The sequence below is a fragment of the Coregonus lavaretus genome (assembly GCF_964263955.1).
Source record: "Coregonus lavaretus genome assembly, chromosome: 33".
Taxonomy (NCBI): domain Eukaryota; kingdom Metazoa; phylum Chordata; class Actinopteri; order Salmoniformes; family Salmonidae; genus Coregonus; species Coregonus lavaretus.
Genome location: NC_140020.1, coordinates 27,245,073 through 27,263,538, shown reverse-complemented (window position 1 = coordinate 27,263,538; position 18,466 = coordinate 27,245,073). Strand labels below are relative to the sequence as shown.

At 43.2% G+C, this 18,466-nt stretch overlaps 1 protein-coding gene across 1 annotated transcript; it reads right to left on the bottom strand.

Annotated features, from left to right (window-relative positions):
* Positions 1-130: 130 nt before the first annotated feature.
* Positions 131-12,941, bottom strand: LOC311108479 (BTB/POZ domain-containing protein 9-like). The gene is made up of 11 exons (XM_084151106.1): positions 12,853-12,941; positions 11,616-11,834; positions 10,178-10,541; positions 9,666-9,933; positions 9,251-9,470; positions 8,809-8,928; positions 8,604-8,713; positions 8,245-8,434; positions 8,016-8,123; positions 7,824-7,902; positions 131-1,992 (listed from the first exon to the last, which is right to left on the bottom strand). Exons 2-11 carry the CDS (start codon positions 11,801-11,803, stop codon positions 1,798-1,800), a joined length of 1,842 nt encoding a protein of 613 aa, XP_084007232.1. The 5' UTR covers positions 11,804-11,834; positions 12,853-12,941; the 3' UTR covers positions 131-1,797.
* Between the last annotated feature and the right edge of the window lie 5,525 nt (positions 12,942-18,466).

The window sequence follows — 18,466 nt, the reverse complement described above, 5'->3', positions numbered from 1 at the left end:
TTAATACAGTATTGTTTAAAAGCTTGATTGTCAGCTGGTAGGGTATAAAAAAAAAACACGTGGTCTTTCAAGTTTGATGAGGGTTGCTTTGAATAAGTACTGCAAAATGAGTCAGACAAGATATAATGCCGTTTCCTGCAGTCACTGCCTGCAATAAAATGTACATTTATTGGCCCACTAACATTTTCCATAAGCAGAGATCACCAGTCCGAAGAAGCCTTTGGCACTCACTAACGCAAACCTGCTTGACTTCACAAATAAATCACCATTATTTGAACAGTAAGAGGTTCAGAGACCTTTCTGCTGAATCTCTATCAACATCTACAAAAGAGACCTCTTCTGAAAAGAAACACCACTGTATGGTAATGGCAGTGATATAGAAAAACGGATAAAAGTCATCCCAAGCAATGGTGATATTGTACAGTAATGATATTATTGTACTAAGATAATACAACAAAGAAATTGCAAATCAAAACTATTCAAGAAAGAGAATGGAAAATGTATAGATATGAGAAGGGTAATCTGCTTTCTAATTAATTGACTTTAAGTCAATGTTCAGCCCTCATGCAATAGCAGCAACGTGAAAGTATCTAAAGGATTGCTCAAATCTACTTGAAAGCTTCTAAAATAACATAGGAGATCAAAGGAACTATAAAAAGTAGAGCAATATTATGAGCCAAAAAATTAAGAAAGAGGGAAGAGGTGAGGGATAATAGGAACCACAGCACTGAGAAATAAGCAGTTGAGCCAACACAAAACTTAATTAACAAATCAAACCACACAAACAAAATCATTGACAATATACAGTATTATGTCTGAGCATTTAGCGGTAAGTACAAGCAGCAATTAAAGTTTTTCTCAAAGGTGAGGACAACAATAAAATGACAAAAACAAATCCATAGACAGAAATAACTATTACCAGCGCTGCACATTTTTCCTGTTCTTAGTAGACCTAGGTAACATCTTTCTTACAGTAAATATGGGGAACAATAAAGTGCCAAATATCAGCTGCTCATAAACCATAAATATCCCACGTTCTAAGCTCCAGTGCATAATTTGGTCCACTCTCCCAGCCTCCGATTTCTACAAAGTGCTGATAAATTTACCAAACAATTTAAACCGGAACATTGAAGTGCTGCTCAGCCAAGACCGTAATATTAGTATTTTAGCCCAAATGTTTGCTTGGGAGGAGGGGGTGAATCGAATTAATTTGCCAAATAAAAACCTTCAACATAGGTGAACATGACCATTCTAGTTAACCAACAAGTGCACATAAACAACTTCAATGCCACAGAAATTATGAGAAAGTATTTTTTAACATTCAAGTAAAAACTTGTCATTGGGATTGTTCATTTTCAAAATGAGAAGAAAATAATTGATAGTGATATTATTACCAACATCACTGCTGTATTCCATTGGTTAATCTTTGGACGAGCGGTCCTGATTGCACCTCCACTGGCTGGATAGCACCTGGCCCGGCTTTGAAGAGTGCCAACTGAGTACCCTTAAACCGGCTGCAAATGTGGGCTAATACCTTCACAGAAAATGTATGGACCAATTTACTCCATAGCCTTTTTTTCCTTCATTGTCTATCATCTCAGACAGGGAGCACCCTAAAAACCTGAAATGGATGTAAGATTCTGTTAACGTGTTCATCATTGCAATAGAGGCTTATCTTTGTTATCAAAATTGATTGCATGCTTAGCAGCATTTTAGCAGTGCATCCTGTGTGATGGATAAAGGTTGTGCAAAATTGTTTTCTTGGGGGTTCTGTCTCTCTCTCTCTCTCTCTCTCTCTCAGAGGTGGGGTTGTGAGGAAGTGGAGGATGAGGAGGGCTGGGAGGGGAGAAGGCTATGGCTGCAGGAGGGCCGCAGGGGTCTAGGGTTCTGGGATGTGGAACTGGACTCAAAAGGTGACGCCTGCCCAGGACTGCCCTCTTTCACCTCCGTGTCCAACTGCGCCGGACACTCAAAGTGGACACAATGGAACACCTGAAAAAGAGAGAGAAACAGGGAATGAGGAACGGAGATAAAACATTTACCCCTGGTGCCACTAAGTTTTTCAGATGGTGGCACCAGCCCATGATTTGGTTGCAATATTTGTTCCCCCGCACGGTCACGCAATAGAAAAAGATAAGTAATCAACTTAGAAAGTAGTTGGAGGAGAGATTGACTGCATCACTATTGGTCTTTGTGCGAGGTGTTGAAGATACCGAACTGTCTGTTCAAGCAGTTGGCACACAGTTCGGACTGTGCCACACAAGACAAGCAAATCAGAGGTCTTCACAGTGCCCAGCTCCAGAACAGAGGCTGGGAAACGCACAGTATTAAATAAAGCCATGACTACATGGAACGCTCTGCCATCCCCAGGTAACTCAAACTAGCAATAAAACCAGATAAAATAACACTTGTATGGTAACTGTCGCAGCCGGCCGCGACCGGGAGACTCATGGGCGGCGCACAATTGGCCCAGCGTCGTCCAGGGTAGGGGAGGGAATGGCCGGCAGGGATGTAGCTCAGTTGATAGAGCATGGCGTTTGCAACGCCAGGGTTGTGGGTTTGATTCCCACGGGGGGGGGGGGGGGGGGGGCAGTATAAAAAAAAAAAATATATATATGTATTCACTAACTGTAAGTCGCTCTGGTTAAGAGCGTCTGCTAAATGACTAAAATGTAAATGTAGTTCAAAGTGCTTTATTAAGAAGTGAGATGGTATTCAGAAATATGTTGTTTCCTCTAACATTTTGTGATTCAAAATATGCACAACCTAATCCAGTGATTGTCATGAATATTGGGTTGACAATTAGACTATTGTCATTATATTTTACTGTTGAAATAGGGCTCCAGAATTTTAATTTTTTTTGTTTACTAGAGTTGAATTTTCTTACGTCTTTATGTGCACTAATATCATAGGCTAATTTATTTCGGGTTAATTTCCCACCTGAGTAAGTGGAAACTCAACACACTTTAGCTAGATCACTAACTAATTATAAACTGGGTAGTTTGAGCCCTGAATGCTGATTGGATGAAAGCCATGGTATATCAGACCGTATACCACGGTTATGACAAAATCTATATTTTTACTACTCTAATTACATTGGTAACCAGTTTATAATAATAGCAGATAGCCGTGGTATATTGGCCATATACCACAGTCCCTCGGGCCTTATTGCTTAAATATACCGTATTTTCCGCACTATAAGGCGCACCGGAGTATAAGCCGCAGCAGCTAAATTGAATGATATTGAATGATGTGTACATATATAAGCCACACTGGACTATAAGCCGCAGGTGTTTTAATGTTTAATTACCATATGTAAGGGTTCGTGCACAGAGGGGATTGTCGGGAAAGAGACAAACTGTCTCGCTCTCGTAATGTCTGTTTGTCTGTCTCTCGTTCTGTCTCTCGTACCACTCTCGGTTCCACTTTTACGCGCTACCTGTCTCACTCTTTTCCGGCCTCCAGCTTTTCCTGCTGGAGCTCGCCGCTTAAAGGTGGGGGGCGCGGACCGGTCATAGAGCCCATAGAGTTAAAGTTGGTGGACTGTAACCTGTAAAATCCATAGATTTAGGAGGTCTTCTAGTGGCCGTTAGCTGTAAAAATCCATAGATTAGCTGCACCGTTATATAAGCCGCAGGGTCGAAAAATTTGAAAAAAGGCGCGGCTTATAGTCCGAAAATTACGGTAATTTGTAAGTCGCTCTGGATAAGAATGTCTGCTAAATTATGTAAATGTAATAATATCCACTGCTAGTAGCCATGTATTAATCTAACAGTAAATATAATGTCCTAAAAAAACTTTGCAGTCATAGCCTACCACTGAGGCCTATGCAATCGCAATGGCCAATGCGCATTTCGCGCACTCTATCTCAAAGCCATATCAAATATCTTGGTTGTAAAATAGTTGCTATTAATTGAGAAATTGTAATTATACCGACAGAAAGCTGAGAACCTCCTGTCCTCCCTTTATCGGTGACATTAGTATTACACAGGATAACGGTGTTATCCCCTCAATTGGATTTTGAAATACTTCAAGATGCCCACCATTGTTCCTGTACCCAAGAAAGTGAAGGCAACTGAACTAAATGACTATCACCCCCTAGCACTCACTTCTGTCATCATTAAGTGCTTTTTGAGAGGCTAGTTAACGATCACATCACCTCCACCTTACCAGACACCCTAGACCCACTACAATTTGCATACCGCCCCAACAGGGCTGCAGTGGAGAGGGTGAAAAGCTTCAAGTTCCTCAGAGTGCACATCACTGAACCTAAAATGGTCCATCATACAGACAGTGTGGTTAAGAAGGCGTAACAGTGCCTCTTCAACCTCAGGAGGTTGAATAAATGTGGCTTGGCCACTAAGACACTCAAACTTCTACAGATGCACCATTGAGAGCATTCTGTCGGGTTGTATCACCGCCTGGTATGGCAATTGCACAGTCCGCAACCACAGAGCTCTCCAGAGGGTGGTGCAGTCAGCCTAACACATCACTAGGGGCACACTGACTGCCCTCCAGGACATCTACAGCACCCGGTGTCACAGGAAGGCCAAGAAGATCATCAAGGACCTCAGCCACAGCCTGTTCACCCTACTATCATCTAGAAGGCGGAGACAGTACAGGTGCATCAAAGCTGGGACAGAGAGACTGAAAAACAGCTTCTATCACCAAATCAAATCACATTTTATTTGCAACACGCACCAAATACAACAGGTGTAGACAATACCGTGAAATGCTTACTTACAGCCCTTAACCAACAATGCATTTATTTTTAAATAAAAAAAGTAAAATAAAACAAAAAAGTGTTGAGAAGAAAAGAGCAGAAGTAAAATAAAATAACAGTAGGGAGGCTATATACAGGGGGGTACCGGTGCAGAGTCAATGTGCGGGGGCACCGGCTAGTTGAGGTAATATGTACATGTGGGTAGAGTTATAGTGACTATGCATAAATAATTAACAGAGTAGCAGCAGCGTAAAAATATGGGGTGGGGGTGGGGGGGGCAGTGCAAATAGTCCAGGTAGCCATGATTAGCTGTTCAGGAGTCTTATGGCTTGGGGTTAGAAGCTGTTGAGAAGCCTTTTGGACCTAGACTTGGCACTCCGGTACCACTTGCCGTGCGGTAGCAGAGAGAACAGTCTATGACTAGGGTGGCTGGAGTCTTTGACAATTTTGAGGGCCTTCCTCTGACACCGCCTAGTATATACAGTGAGGGAAAAAAGTATTTGATCCCCTGCTGATTTTGTACGTTTGCCCACTGACAAAGAAATGATCAGTCTATAATTTGAATGGTAGGTTTATTTGAACAGTGAGAGACAGAATAACAACAACAAAAATCCAGAAAAACGCATGTCAAAAATGTTATGAATTGATTTGCATTTTAATGAGGGAAATAAGTATTTGACCCCTCTGCAAAACATGACTTAGTACTTGGTGGCAAACCCCTTGTTGGCAATCACAGAGGTCAGACGTTTCTTGTACAGTGGGGGAAAAAAGTATTTAGTCAGCCACCAATTGTGCAAGTTCTCCCACTTAAAAAGATGAGAGAGGCCTGTAATTTTCATCATAGGTACACGTCAACTATGACAGACAAAATGAGAATTTTTTTTCCAGAAACTCACATTGTAGGATTTTTTATGAATTTATTTGCAAATTATGGTGGAAAATAAGTATTTGGTCAATAACAAAAGTTTCTCAATACTTTGTTATATACCCTTTGTTGGCAATGACACAGGTCAAACGTTTTCTGTAAGTCTTCACAAGGTTTTCACACACTGTTGCTGGTATTTTGGCCCATTCCTCCATGCAGATCTCCTCTAGAGCAGTGATGTTTTGGGGCTGTCGCTGGGCAACACGGACATTCAACTCCCTCCAAAGATTTTCTATGGGGTTGAGATCTGGAGACTGGCTAGGCCACTCCAGGACCTTGAAATGCTTCTTACGAAGCCACTCCTTCGTTGCCCTGGCGGTGTGTTTGGGATCATTGTCATGCTGAAAGACCCAGCCACGTTTCATCTTCAATGCCCTTGCTGATGGAAGGAGGTTTTCACTCAAAAGCTCACGATACATGGCCCCATTCATTCTTTCCTTTACACGGATCAGTCATCCTGGTCCCTTTGCAGAAAAACAGCCCCAAAGCATGATGTTTCCACCCCCCATGCTTCACAGTAGGTATGACACGTATGACATTCTCCCAATCCTCTTCTGGATCATCCAAATGCACTCTAGCAAACTTCAGACGGGCCTGGACATGTACTGGCTTAAGCAGGGGGACACGTCTGGCACTGCAGGATTTGAGTCCCTGGCGGCGTAGTGTGTTACTGATGGTAGGCTTTGTTACTTTGGTCCCAGCTCTCTGCAGGTCATTCACTAGGTCCCCCCCGTGTGGTTCTGGGATTTTTGCTCACTGTTCTTGTGATCATTTTGACCCCACGGGGTGAAATCTTGCGTGGAGCCCCAGATCGAGGGAGATTATCAGTGGTCTTGTATGTCTTCCATTTCCTAATAATTGCTCCCACAGTTGATTTCTTCAAACCAAGCTGCTTACCTGTTGCAGATTCAGTCTTCCCAGCCTGGTGCAGGTCTACAATTTTGTTTCTGGTGTCCTTTGACAGCTCTTTGGTCTTGGCCATAGTGGAGTTTGGAGTGTGACTGTTTGAGGTTGTGGACAGGTGTCTTTTATACTGATAAAAAGTTCAAACAGGTGCCATTAATACAGGTAACGAGTGGAGGACAGAGGAGCCTCTTAAAGAAGAAGTTACAGGTCTGTGAGAGCCAGAAATCTTGCTTGTTTGTAGGTGACCAAATACTTATTTTCCACCATAATTTGCAAATAAATTCATTAAAAATCCTACAATGTGATTTTCTGGGAAAAAAAATCTCAATTCGTCTGTCATAGTTGACGTGTACCTATGATGAAAATTACAGGCCTCTCATCTTTTTAAGTGGGAGAAATTGCACAATTGGTGTCTGACTAAATACTTTTTTCCCCCACTGTATTTGGCCACCAGGTTTGCACACATCTCAGGAGGGATTTTGTCCCACTCCTCTTTGCAGATCTTCTCCAAGTCATTAAGGTTTCGAGGCTGACATTTGGCAACTCAAACCTTCAGCTCCCTCCACAGATTTTCTATGCTAGGCCACTCCAGGACCTTAATGTGCTTCTACTTGAGCCACTCCTTTGTTGCCTTGGCCGTGGGTTTTGGGTCATTGTCATGCTGGAATACCCATCCATCTCTATAGTGCCTTGCAGTCAGAGGCCGAGCAGTTGTCATACCAGGCAGTGATGCAACCAGTCAGGGTGCTCTCGATGGTGCAGCTGTAGAACCGTTTGAGGATCTCAGGACTCATGCCAAATCTTTTCAGTCTCCTTAGGGGGAATAGGTTTTGTCGTGCCCTCTTCACTACTGTCTTGGTGTGCTTGGATCATGTTAGTTTGTTGGTGATGTGGACACCAAGGAACTTGAAGCTCTAAACCTGCTCCACTACAGCCCCGTTAATGAGAATGGGGACGTGCACGGGTCCTCTTCTTTTTTCTGTAGTCCACAAATCATCTCCTTTGTCTTGATCACGTTGAGGGAGAGGTTGTTGTCCTGGCACCACACGGCCAGGTCCCTGACCACCTCCCTATAGGCTGTCTCGTCGTTATCGGGGTCTGAATACATTCCGAAAGTACTGTACACATCTATTTTTATATTCCAGATGCGACCAATTCAAAATTTTACTTTCGCAGCCAAGTCGACTAAATGGTCGCAGTCTGGAGCTCTGTAAACGCAAAAATGCAGACGACAGATGAAGGAAATTACGGTGTATGCGCAATCCTCACCTCGTTTGCAGTGTTGTTAGTTCCCACGATGCGAATAAAAGAGGCAGGCTGCTTGTCGAATTTGAGTGTCTGCCACGATCTGTTGAAGAAAAACAAGACTGTTAAAATACCTCAAATGGACAGTATTGTACAAAGATAATCTGAAAAGAGTTTGGGAAAGGGAGAGACTTGAACACAGACTGGGAGTCTTACCGACATGGCACCTTGGTGCGGTCCACCACCTTTGTCCACTGCTGCTGATTGGTGGAGACCTCAATGTAGTAACTGTAGGATCGCTCATCACAGTCCCACAGTAGCAGTCTGTCCAGATAGAAGTAGAAAATAACTAAATGATTAGCATGAAAAAATGTAGCAAACATGCAGACAGATACAAAAACTCCCAAGACTCAACATGAGTGAAAACGCACACACAAACACACACCTTAAGGAGCCTATAGTGTAGGGTTGAGCCAGTTGGATGACGATGGCCCCAGAGCCCAGCTGGTGACAGGTGTAGCCCGAGTCCCAGTCGTAGTTGCTGGTGTCCCCGTTGAGCAGGGCGTTTCTGCTCCGACTAACCCCCTCGATGACACTGGAACAGGCCGCGATGGTAGCCACATTCTCATTTGGAACTGCAGATATGAAGGATGAAAAAAGCAGAGGCAAAAAATAGTAGGAGAGAGAGGATTGGGAATAAAGTAGAGGATTGGCGAGAGTAGTAATAGATGTTTATGTTGATCAGACCTGGCATCTTAAGAATCATATATAACACTAGTATAACAATTGATATTCCTGCCTTACCGAGAATACCTCTTTCCAGAGTGAAGGAGCGGTGTGTGAACATGCACTCGAAAGCCACCAGATGGAAGACCTTGTTGACAGTGTTGTGCGTCCCCACAATGCGCACATACCTGGGACACAAGGACAAAATCACACCCACTGTTGTAGAACCAAAAGTCAAAATTGGTGCCAACCATAGGAAGAGATGCAAAGGGTGAGGTTTTACCTGGCCACACGTGGTGTAAAGAAGAGGTTCTGCCAAGAGTGACACAGGTACTTGGAATGGTCCACAACACGCACCCAATCCAGCTCATCCATGGACACTTCAATATAGTAGGAGTAAGACCTGCACAAAAACAGAAATATGGATATGGACCATACAAATCCCAGTTACCAAAGCATAGCTAAAGAGTATTTCTATATCAGCATGATAGTAACATTACTGCAATATATATTTAAAACACTATAAAAACATTGCTCATCAGTTGAGCAAAACCTTCAGAGAAAAATGAATGCGTGTTTGATAGCCTACAATGCAGTTAGACTGAGCAGAATCACTGATTGGCAAATCACCTTGCATCCCAAATAATTACTCATTATGTGATCAAGATTAGCAATTGTGCCTTGCTCAAACTGATCCCTTAAAACACGCTGGATGTCTCACTCACCGGCTGTCCCTGTCCCAGAGCAGGATGCGGATGTGGTTGATGATAGAGGCCTGGCCCAGTTTGATCTGAAGGCCAGCGCGGCCGTCCTCCTCTATCGGGTGTCTGGAGAAGCCATGGTCCAGGTCGTAGTTCTGGGTGTCTCCGTCCAGCAGCGCTGACTTCAGCTCTCCCTTCACCACTTGGGCCCCATACTTCATGGTGGCAATGTTCTCCTCTGGGACTGTAAGACACAAAGGCATCACATTGAATACTTAATATTAAATACATATCTCACACACACAAAATACACACACATGGAATACGAAGAGAGACACACACGGAATTCACATGCAAACAGAATACACAGACTCCCACTGACAAATAAAGCTATTAGTTGCCGACTACTAGAACAGGACCGGAAGCGACTGAGACTCACTGAGCATGCCGCGGTAGTTGAGGTCCATGTCGCGGCTCTCTGAGCGGGTCTTGATGGCGTCCAGCAGGTCGTCTGGGCTGAGCAGTCCCGAGGGACGCACCACGTTCAGCATCTCCGTCAGGCTCATGAGCGGCAGCCGCACAGCTGCCATCACTTCCTGCGTGGCGCCTCCCTCGCCGTTCTGCCGGCTCCAGTGACACAGCGCCTGGAAGATCTCCTTCTCGCTCGCCGCAAATGAGTCCCTCCGTAACACAGTCAGCAGAGCAGTCTGCACAGAGAGATAGAGGATAAAAGGATATTCAGTTAAGACTCCTATCGATTTGGATTCAGTCATAGTTCTTTGATCTGGGTCTTGTTCATTAGGGCACATGATGGAAATCGTTTGAAAACATTTAGCAAAGGGTAACAAAAATTAGCATTTCTTATTAGTCCAGGTAGTTCCCTTCCTGTTTTGGTCCATGTTCTTCCATGTTTGTGGCCTAATGAACACGACCCTGCCCACTCTCACTCACCTTGGACAGTGTGAGGAAGCCGTCTGAGGCCAGGACCTCCGGGGCGTGACGGTCCATGTAGGCACAGCACGCTGCACTGAGCGCACTCAGACAGTACAGGCTGGCCACGTCAAACACCAAACACACATTGTGCGTATGCAGGATGGTGCGCAGGAACTCTGAGGTGGAGTCCTCTAGTGGCTGGAGGCCATAGCGGTGGGCCAGACCCAGGAAGTCCAGCAGCACCTCCTCGCGGGCTGAGCTGAGGCTAGCCCGGCCCGTGTAGAGGTAGTTGAGGAGCATGGAGAAGGCCTCGGCTCGCGTCTCCTCCAGGGTCACCTCCGCCTGCGGCTGGGACTCCTTCATCCCCCCATACAGCAGAGCTCTGGGGAAATTATTAAACATCTCAGAGACTGTTACCTAGTCCTAGCTACTCCTTTGAATGTGCTCATATTGAGTATGTTTAGATTCTGAAATACAAATGTTCACAATTTATTCAATATAAAAAATATAAATATCTCAAATGTCTAAAAATAAGCTAAATCAAAAAGGGTAGTTGAGATATTTAAATTATTAATGTTGAATAAACTAATGTTTACATTTGTATTTTAGAATCTACACATACTCCATATGTTAGAGCACACTATAAGGAGTATAATGACATCAAGATGTCTGTATCATGGTCCTCTGTAGCTCAGCTGGTAGAGCACGGCGCTTGTAACGCCAAGGTAGTGGGTTCGATCCCCGGGACCACCCATACACAAAAATGTATGCATGCATGACTGTAAGTCGCTTTGGATAAAAGCGTCTGCTAAATGGCATATTATTATTATTATTATTATTATTATACCGTTCACAGATCATAAGGTCTCACAGGAGGCATGTATAGGTCTAAAAAGGGCGTAAAATGGCGAGAAGATATTGGTCCTCAAAGAACCCCCTAAAACTAAAAAAGCAACCCCCAAGGCTGAACTGCCTTTTCAGCTGCCAACTTCTCTGAAGCTCCCCTCTCCCCCTAAACCTCTCCCTTTGAAACAGGACTCTCCCTCCAGCTGGTTAGATGTGGAGTATGGATCCAAGCGGGAGCAGAAGAAGGAAACCAAGAGGAGGCTGAACTGTTCAGCCAGCGAGGATGAGAGTCTGGCTGAGTCTGACGATGTGGAGGCACTTTCATCGTGATTTTCTAAAAAATTGTTTGTGATACAAATGTAAAAAGCATGTCAAACAATCCTTCCTCCCAATGAAGTCCCTTTGTGAGAATTTCCAGAACAATCAGAGATGCCCAAAATATTTTCTGCTCCCGCTGGTGTGGAAACGCCCTAGAACACTATCACCTAAAAGCAGGGAGTACTGTAAGGTTAAAATTGAATTGCCAACTGCCGGACAGCCAGTCATCTGACATATAATTGGAAGCCAAAAACCTCATGCACTGCAAAGACAACCATCCAAACAGGTGTACCTGAAGTAGTGACAGCGTGCTGCCAAGATGACCCTATGGGCTGGAAAGCGTTTCTCCTCCACAATGAAGGTGACATCGCTGTACTCTTCACCTGGAACCAAAGCACCCAGCTGCTCGGACAGCAGGTGGATGTGGTCGATCTCTGACACTGAGGCCAGTGGACGCAAAGGATGGCTGTTGCTACTCATTATGGTTAGACTTGGGGCGTCTCAATAACATCTGACAGAAGAGAAGACAAGATGGTTAATGGGTATCATACAAACAGGCAGTGCACACACTGTCTCAAGTACCTAGCTACAGTAGCTAACTTTAGATAACTGTAGACCAGGGCTGTTCAATGTCGGTCCTGGAGGCACTTCTGTTTTTCATCCTCTACTTTTAATAATGGACTAATTCAGACCTGGGACACCATGTAAGTGCAATAAACTACAAGGCAGGTAGAAACAAAAACCAGAAGTATTTCGGCCCTGGCTCCATGACATGAATTTAACAGCCCCGCTGTAGACGGAGCTAGCGGATATATATATACTGTGTAATGCGGGTAACAATGACATTATGCATGTGTTATAATAGGTAGAAAACTTGAAATACAGGAATCATCTAACGAGCTAATAAATCAAGAATGTGAAACTATTCAGTGTAGCTAGCAATGTCAGCCACTGAGGCAAAGATTTGTATAACTAAACCAAGCCATACCACAGCCTGTCGTTTCAAATAGGAACAAATGAGTCATAGTGGGCAGAAGAAGCAAGGTGGGCAGAGCCATGCACGAGATAGCGAGATCCTATTGGCGCGTACTAGCTATCATTTGCATATTTCTGTTAGGGACTGTCTACTAGCTGTGAAGTGCGCGTGTGTAGCAACTCAATTCGCCTTTGCAATCCTGCTAAACAACGCAATTATTTTTAACTTTGGCAAAGGGTCAAGTCTACAACACGTAATCCACTCTGTTCGTAACACATTCTAGTTTTGGGAACAGAAAAATGTATTGAGATCAAATGTTTCATCGATGACAAAAGTAGCAGAATGTCGGCCAAAATCCATCTCGTTCCATCTTCTTCCACTACCGGTCAATGGGCTTCCTCTCACTACCAAATTTGGTAGTAGGTGGAAACGCCAAGCGGATGCTTCACATGTATACATCCGGTGAAATATCTGTCTCATTGTTCTATCTGTGCTACTGATCTGTGACGCTGTCAACTGATACAGCAGCTTGGGTTTCACCCGTGTGACATACCAGCACAATAAGCGTATCCCCTTTCGTTCTCCCTTCCACGAAACCTCTTCCTTGACGTTATTTTCCCCTTTATTCAATCAAATGACCGTATTGACAATTTCGTCGTGAATAATTCAATAATTTGCTATCAGTACTAAAAAACGCTACCATCACAAACACAACTGAGTAGGGTCACAACCCGGATGTTGTTAGGGTGGGAAGAACGGCACTTTTCTAAGAAAGAATAGCGCCCCTTGTGTATGGACAAGCAGTGTAAATGCAGGTGGTGGATGTCACACTTGCGAAAATGATCACGTAACAGCAATGTAAATTCCTGTAAATGTCAATAGTTTGTGATTGCGGCCCGCAATTCGGGACGTTCCTGCATGTGGATATTCTTGCATCTGCAAGAACGCCCCCCCCCCCGAGCATTCCATTGGTTCCTGCATGAACGCCCCCTCAAGCATTCAATCTCTATTTTTTACAGTTCATGCACCATGTTCATGCTTGTGTGAAACCACAGAGTTACCAAAGTTTTTCATAACTAACCCAGCTCATCTGTGAACTTACTGTCTTTGGTGACACTTTTGATATTCTCGGGGTGGCACTAGTTACCAAAGCCCACAAAGTCAAAATTGGCTATATCTTATAAATTCATTAACTCATTAAGTTTAAAATCAGATTTTAATAAGATACATTGTAGAAATAGACAGGGTTTAGCCATAGTTATGACTGTGGCTGTGGTAAAGTCGACCTTGTTATGCAATTACCATGTGGACAAAAGGTAAATAAAAGTATTATTGTCATAGCTTGCTAGCTACCGGTGCCCCCCGCCTGTTGTGTACCAGAGTCCTAGCAATGGCCGTGTTTGAGAGGATCAAAACCGTAATGTATCATGGTTAAATTGTGACTGACTGATCTACAAATAATCATTAGTAGTTATTTATGATGCAAGGTTTTTGTAGATCAGTCAGTCGGCAGTCGCCTGCACTGTTGGCTGCAATGTTGAACAAGCCCAGTGTCTTTCGCTCCCAGCTGCCGAACATCTGCCCTCGCCATCTTTAACAGAACTGTAGGAAAGCAGTGCCAAACAGGCAGGGGTGAAGGACACTGTCTACCGGTGTCCTAGCTAGCTAGCTACCGTTGTTGTAGTTGTGACTTGATGGAGTACAGCTACGACCGGAAGTGACTTTTCGTAGCACGTTAGGGGAGCATTTTAGTTAACCCTACCTAACCTTAACCGAATTCTCCTAAACTGCTATGTTAATTATCCTAACCTGCTGCGTAAGCTATCCTAACCTGCTACGAAAAAGTATGTTCCGGTCATTGTATACCACCTAGTCAAAACCCGTTGTTGCCCCCGTCCCTTCTTCTTCTGTGGGGTTTATCAGCGGTTGGCATCCAACGTTAAGGTGCATTACCGCCACCGACTAAACTGGAGCACCCCCTCCTCCCGCCTGTGTACCAGAGTCCTAGCTTAAAAATGGACCAATAGAAGTATAAAGAGGGGTTCCTGCAGATGCAGTAATGCCCACATGCAGGAACGCCCCGAAATGCAGGCCACAATTACACACTTCTTGTAAATCTACCTAAGGAAACTGCTGATGCTATGGTTAACAAATAAATAGGCTGAGTGGTCTAGTTGGCTAAATCTTTACAATTTGAACAAAACGCAGATGTCGAAAATACGTGAGGTAGATCCACATTTCTGTTTATTGCAAATAAAATACAGACACAGGCTGGGATCATATCAACCTCAGTCAAAAAACATTAGGAGCAGCTATTCACCCTGGCATTAGTAAGTCATCTTCATTGTCAGTTTGTCTCATCCAAACATCTCCAATATTTTCTCTGTATGTTACGGCTATCCCATCCTTTCTCTTTTAGGTGTCCATAGCATACCCAAGCAGATGAAAGAATATATACAGTACCAGTCAAACGTTTGGACACACCTTCTCATTCAAGAGTTTTTCTTTATTTTTACTATTTTTACATTGTAGAATAATAGTGAAGACATCAAAACTAAGAAATAACACATATGGAATCCTGTAGTAACCAAAAAAGTGTTAAACAAATCAAAATATATTTTATATTTGAGATTCTTCAAAAAGCCACCCTTTGCCTTGATGACAGCTTTGCACACTCTTGGCATTCTCTCAACCAGCTTCACCTGGAATGCTTTTCCAACAGTCTTGAAGGAGTTCCCACATATGCTGAGCACGTGTTGGCTGCTTTTCCTTCACTCTGCCGTCCGACTCATCCCAAACCATCTCAATTGTGTTGAGGTCGGGGGATTGTGGAGGCCAGGTCATCTGATGCAGCACTCCATCACTCTCCTTCTTGGTAAAATAGCCCTTACACAGCCTGGAGGTGTGTTGGGTCATTGTCCTATTGAAAAACAAATGATAGTCCCACTAAGCCCAAACCAGATGTGATGGCGTATCACTGCAGAATGCTGTGGTAGCCATGCTGGTTAAGTGTGCCTTGAATTCTAAATACTTCACAGGCAGTGTCACCAGCAAAGCACTGCAACACCATAAGACCTCCTCCTCCATGCTTTACGGTGGGAACTACACATGCAGAGAATCGTTCCTCACCCACACTGCGTCTCACAAAGACACGCAGTTTGAACCAAAAATCTCAAATTTGGACACCAGACCAAAGGACAAATTTCCACCGGTCTAATGTCCATTGCTCATGTTTCTTGGCCCAAGCAAGTCTCTTCTTCTCATTGGTGTCATTTAGTAGTGGTTTCTTTGCAGCAATTCGACCATGAAGGCCTGATTCACACGGTTTCCTCTGAACACCTGATGTTGAGATGTGTCTGTTACTTGAACTCTGTGAAGTAGTAGGTGTGTCCAAACCTTTGACTGGTACTGTATATATATTATTTTTAATAAAATAAAAATATTAACCCGTCCAACCCATCCAACACAACTTAAGTATATTATTAGTATATTAGATAAAAAAACTAATATACTTTGAATGCACCATAAGTACATTTTATGTATATTTATACAGTGAGGGAAAAAAGTATTTGATCCCCTGCTGATTTTGTACGTTTGCCCACTGACAAAGACATTATCAGTCTATAATTTTAATGGTAGGTTTATTTGAACAGTGAGAGACAGAATAACAACAAAAAAATCCAGAAAAACGCATGTCAAAAATGTTATAAATTGATTTGCATTTTAATTATGGAAATAAGTATTTGACCCCCTCTCAATCAGAAAGATTTCTGGCTCCCAGGTGTCTTTTATACAGGTAACGAGCTGAGATTAGGAGCACACTCTTAAAGGGAGTGCTCCTAATCTCAGCTTGTTACCTGTATAAAAGACACCTGTCCACAGAAGCAATCAATCAATCAGATTCCACTCTCCACCATGGCCAAGACCAAAGAGCTCTCCAAGGATGTCAGGGACAAGATTGCAGACCTACACAAGGCTGGAATGGGCTACAAGACCATCGCCAAGCAGCTTGGTGAGAAGGTGACAACAGTTGGTGCGATTATTCGCAAATGGAAGAAACACAAAATAACTGTCAATCTCCCTCGACCTGGGGCTCCATGCAAGATCTCACCTCGTGGAGTTGCAATGATCATGAGAACTTTGAGGAATCAGCCCAGAACTACACGGGAGGATCTTGTCAATGATCTCAAGGCAGCTGGGACCATAGTCACCAAGAAAACCATTGGTAACACACTACGCCGTGAAGGACTGAAATCCTGCAGCGCCCGCAAGGTCCACCTGCTCAAGAAAGCACATATACAGGGCCTTCTCAAGTTTGCCAATGAACATCTGAATGATTCAGAGGAGAACTGGGTGAAAGTGTTGTGGTCAGATGAGACCAAAATGGAGCTCTTTGGCATCAACTCAACTCGCCGTGTTTGGAGGAGGAGGAATGCTGCCTATGACCCCAAGAACACCATCCCCACCGTCAAACATGGAGGTGGAAAGATTTGTTTCTAACCCATCTACACAAAGTACCACATAATGACTAAGTGAAAACATGTTTAATTTATTGAAAATGAAGTACAGAATAATCTCATTTACATAAGTATTTACACCCCTGAGTCAATACTTTGTAGAAGCACCTTTGACAGCGATTACAGCTGTGAGTCTTTCTGGGTATGTCTCTGACAGCTTTCCACACCTGGATTATGCAACATTTTCCCATTATTATTTTCAAAATTATTCAAGCTCTGTCAAATGGGTTGTTGATCATTGCTATTCAACCACTTTCAGGTCTTGCCTTAGATGTTCAAGTAGATTTAAGTGAAAACTGTAGCTCGGCCACTCAGGAACATTCACTGCCTTCTTGGTAAGCAACTCCAGTGTAGATTTGGCCTTGTGTTTTAGGTTATTGTCCTGCTGAAAGGTGATTTCATTACATTTACCATTTTAGTCATTTAGCAGACGCTCTTATCCAGAGCGACTTACAGGAGCAAGTAGGGTTAAGTGCCTTGCTCAAGGGCACATCGACAGATTTTTCACCTAGTTGGCTCGGGGATTAGAACCAGCGACCTTTCGGTTACTGGCACAACGCTCTTAACCACTAAGCTACCTGCCTCCCCATCCTTCATCTCCCAGTGTCTGGTGGAAAGCAGACTGAACCAGGTTTTCCTCTAGGAATTTGCCTGTGCTTAGCTCCATTCCATATCTTTTTTATCCTGAAAAACACCCCAGTCCTTAACGATTAAAAGCATACCCATAACATGATGCTGCCACCACTATGCTTGAGAATATGGAGAGTGGTACTCAGTAATGTGTTGTATTGGATTTGCCACATTTTTTGCAGTTTTACTTTAATGCCTTGTTGCAAACAGGATGCATGTTTTGGAATATTTTTATTCTGTACAGGCTTCCTTCTTTTCACTCTGTCAATTAGATTAGTATTTTGGAGTAACTACAATGTTGAAGATCCATCCTCAGTTTTCACCCAGCATAGCCATTAAACTCTGTAACTGTTTTATAGTCACCATTTACCTCATGGTGAAATCCCTGAGCGGTTTCCTTCCTCTCTGGCAACGGATTTAGGATGGACGCCTGTATCTTTGTAGTGACTGGGTGTATTGATACATCATCCAACTTGTAATTTATAACTTCACAATGCTCAAAGGGATATTCAATGTCTGCTTTTTTATTTTTTACCCATCTACCAATAAGTTCCCTTCTTTGTGTCTGAAATTCACTGCTCAACTGAGGGACCTTGCAAATAATTGTATGTGTGTGGTTCAGAGATGAGGTAGTCATTCAGAAATCATGTTAAACACTGTTGCACACAGAGTGAGTCCATTCAACTTAATATGTGACTTGTTAAGCAAATCTTTACTCCTGAACTTATTTAGGCTTGCCATAACAAAGGGGTTGAATACTTATTGACTCAAGACATTTCAGCTTTTAATTTTGAATTATTTTGAAAAAAACATTCTAAAAACACAATTCCACTTTGACATTATGGGGTATTGTGTGTAGGCCAGTTACAAAAATCTTAATTTAATCCATTTTAAATTCAGGCTGTTACACAACAAAATGTGGAAAAAGTCAAGGGTTGTGAATACGTTCTGAAGGCACTATAAAGCATTTGTGGCGTAACATAAATACATTTGAATAAGCTAAATATGAGGAACAACATT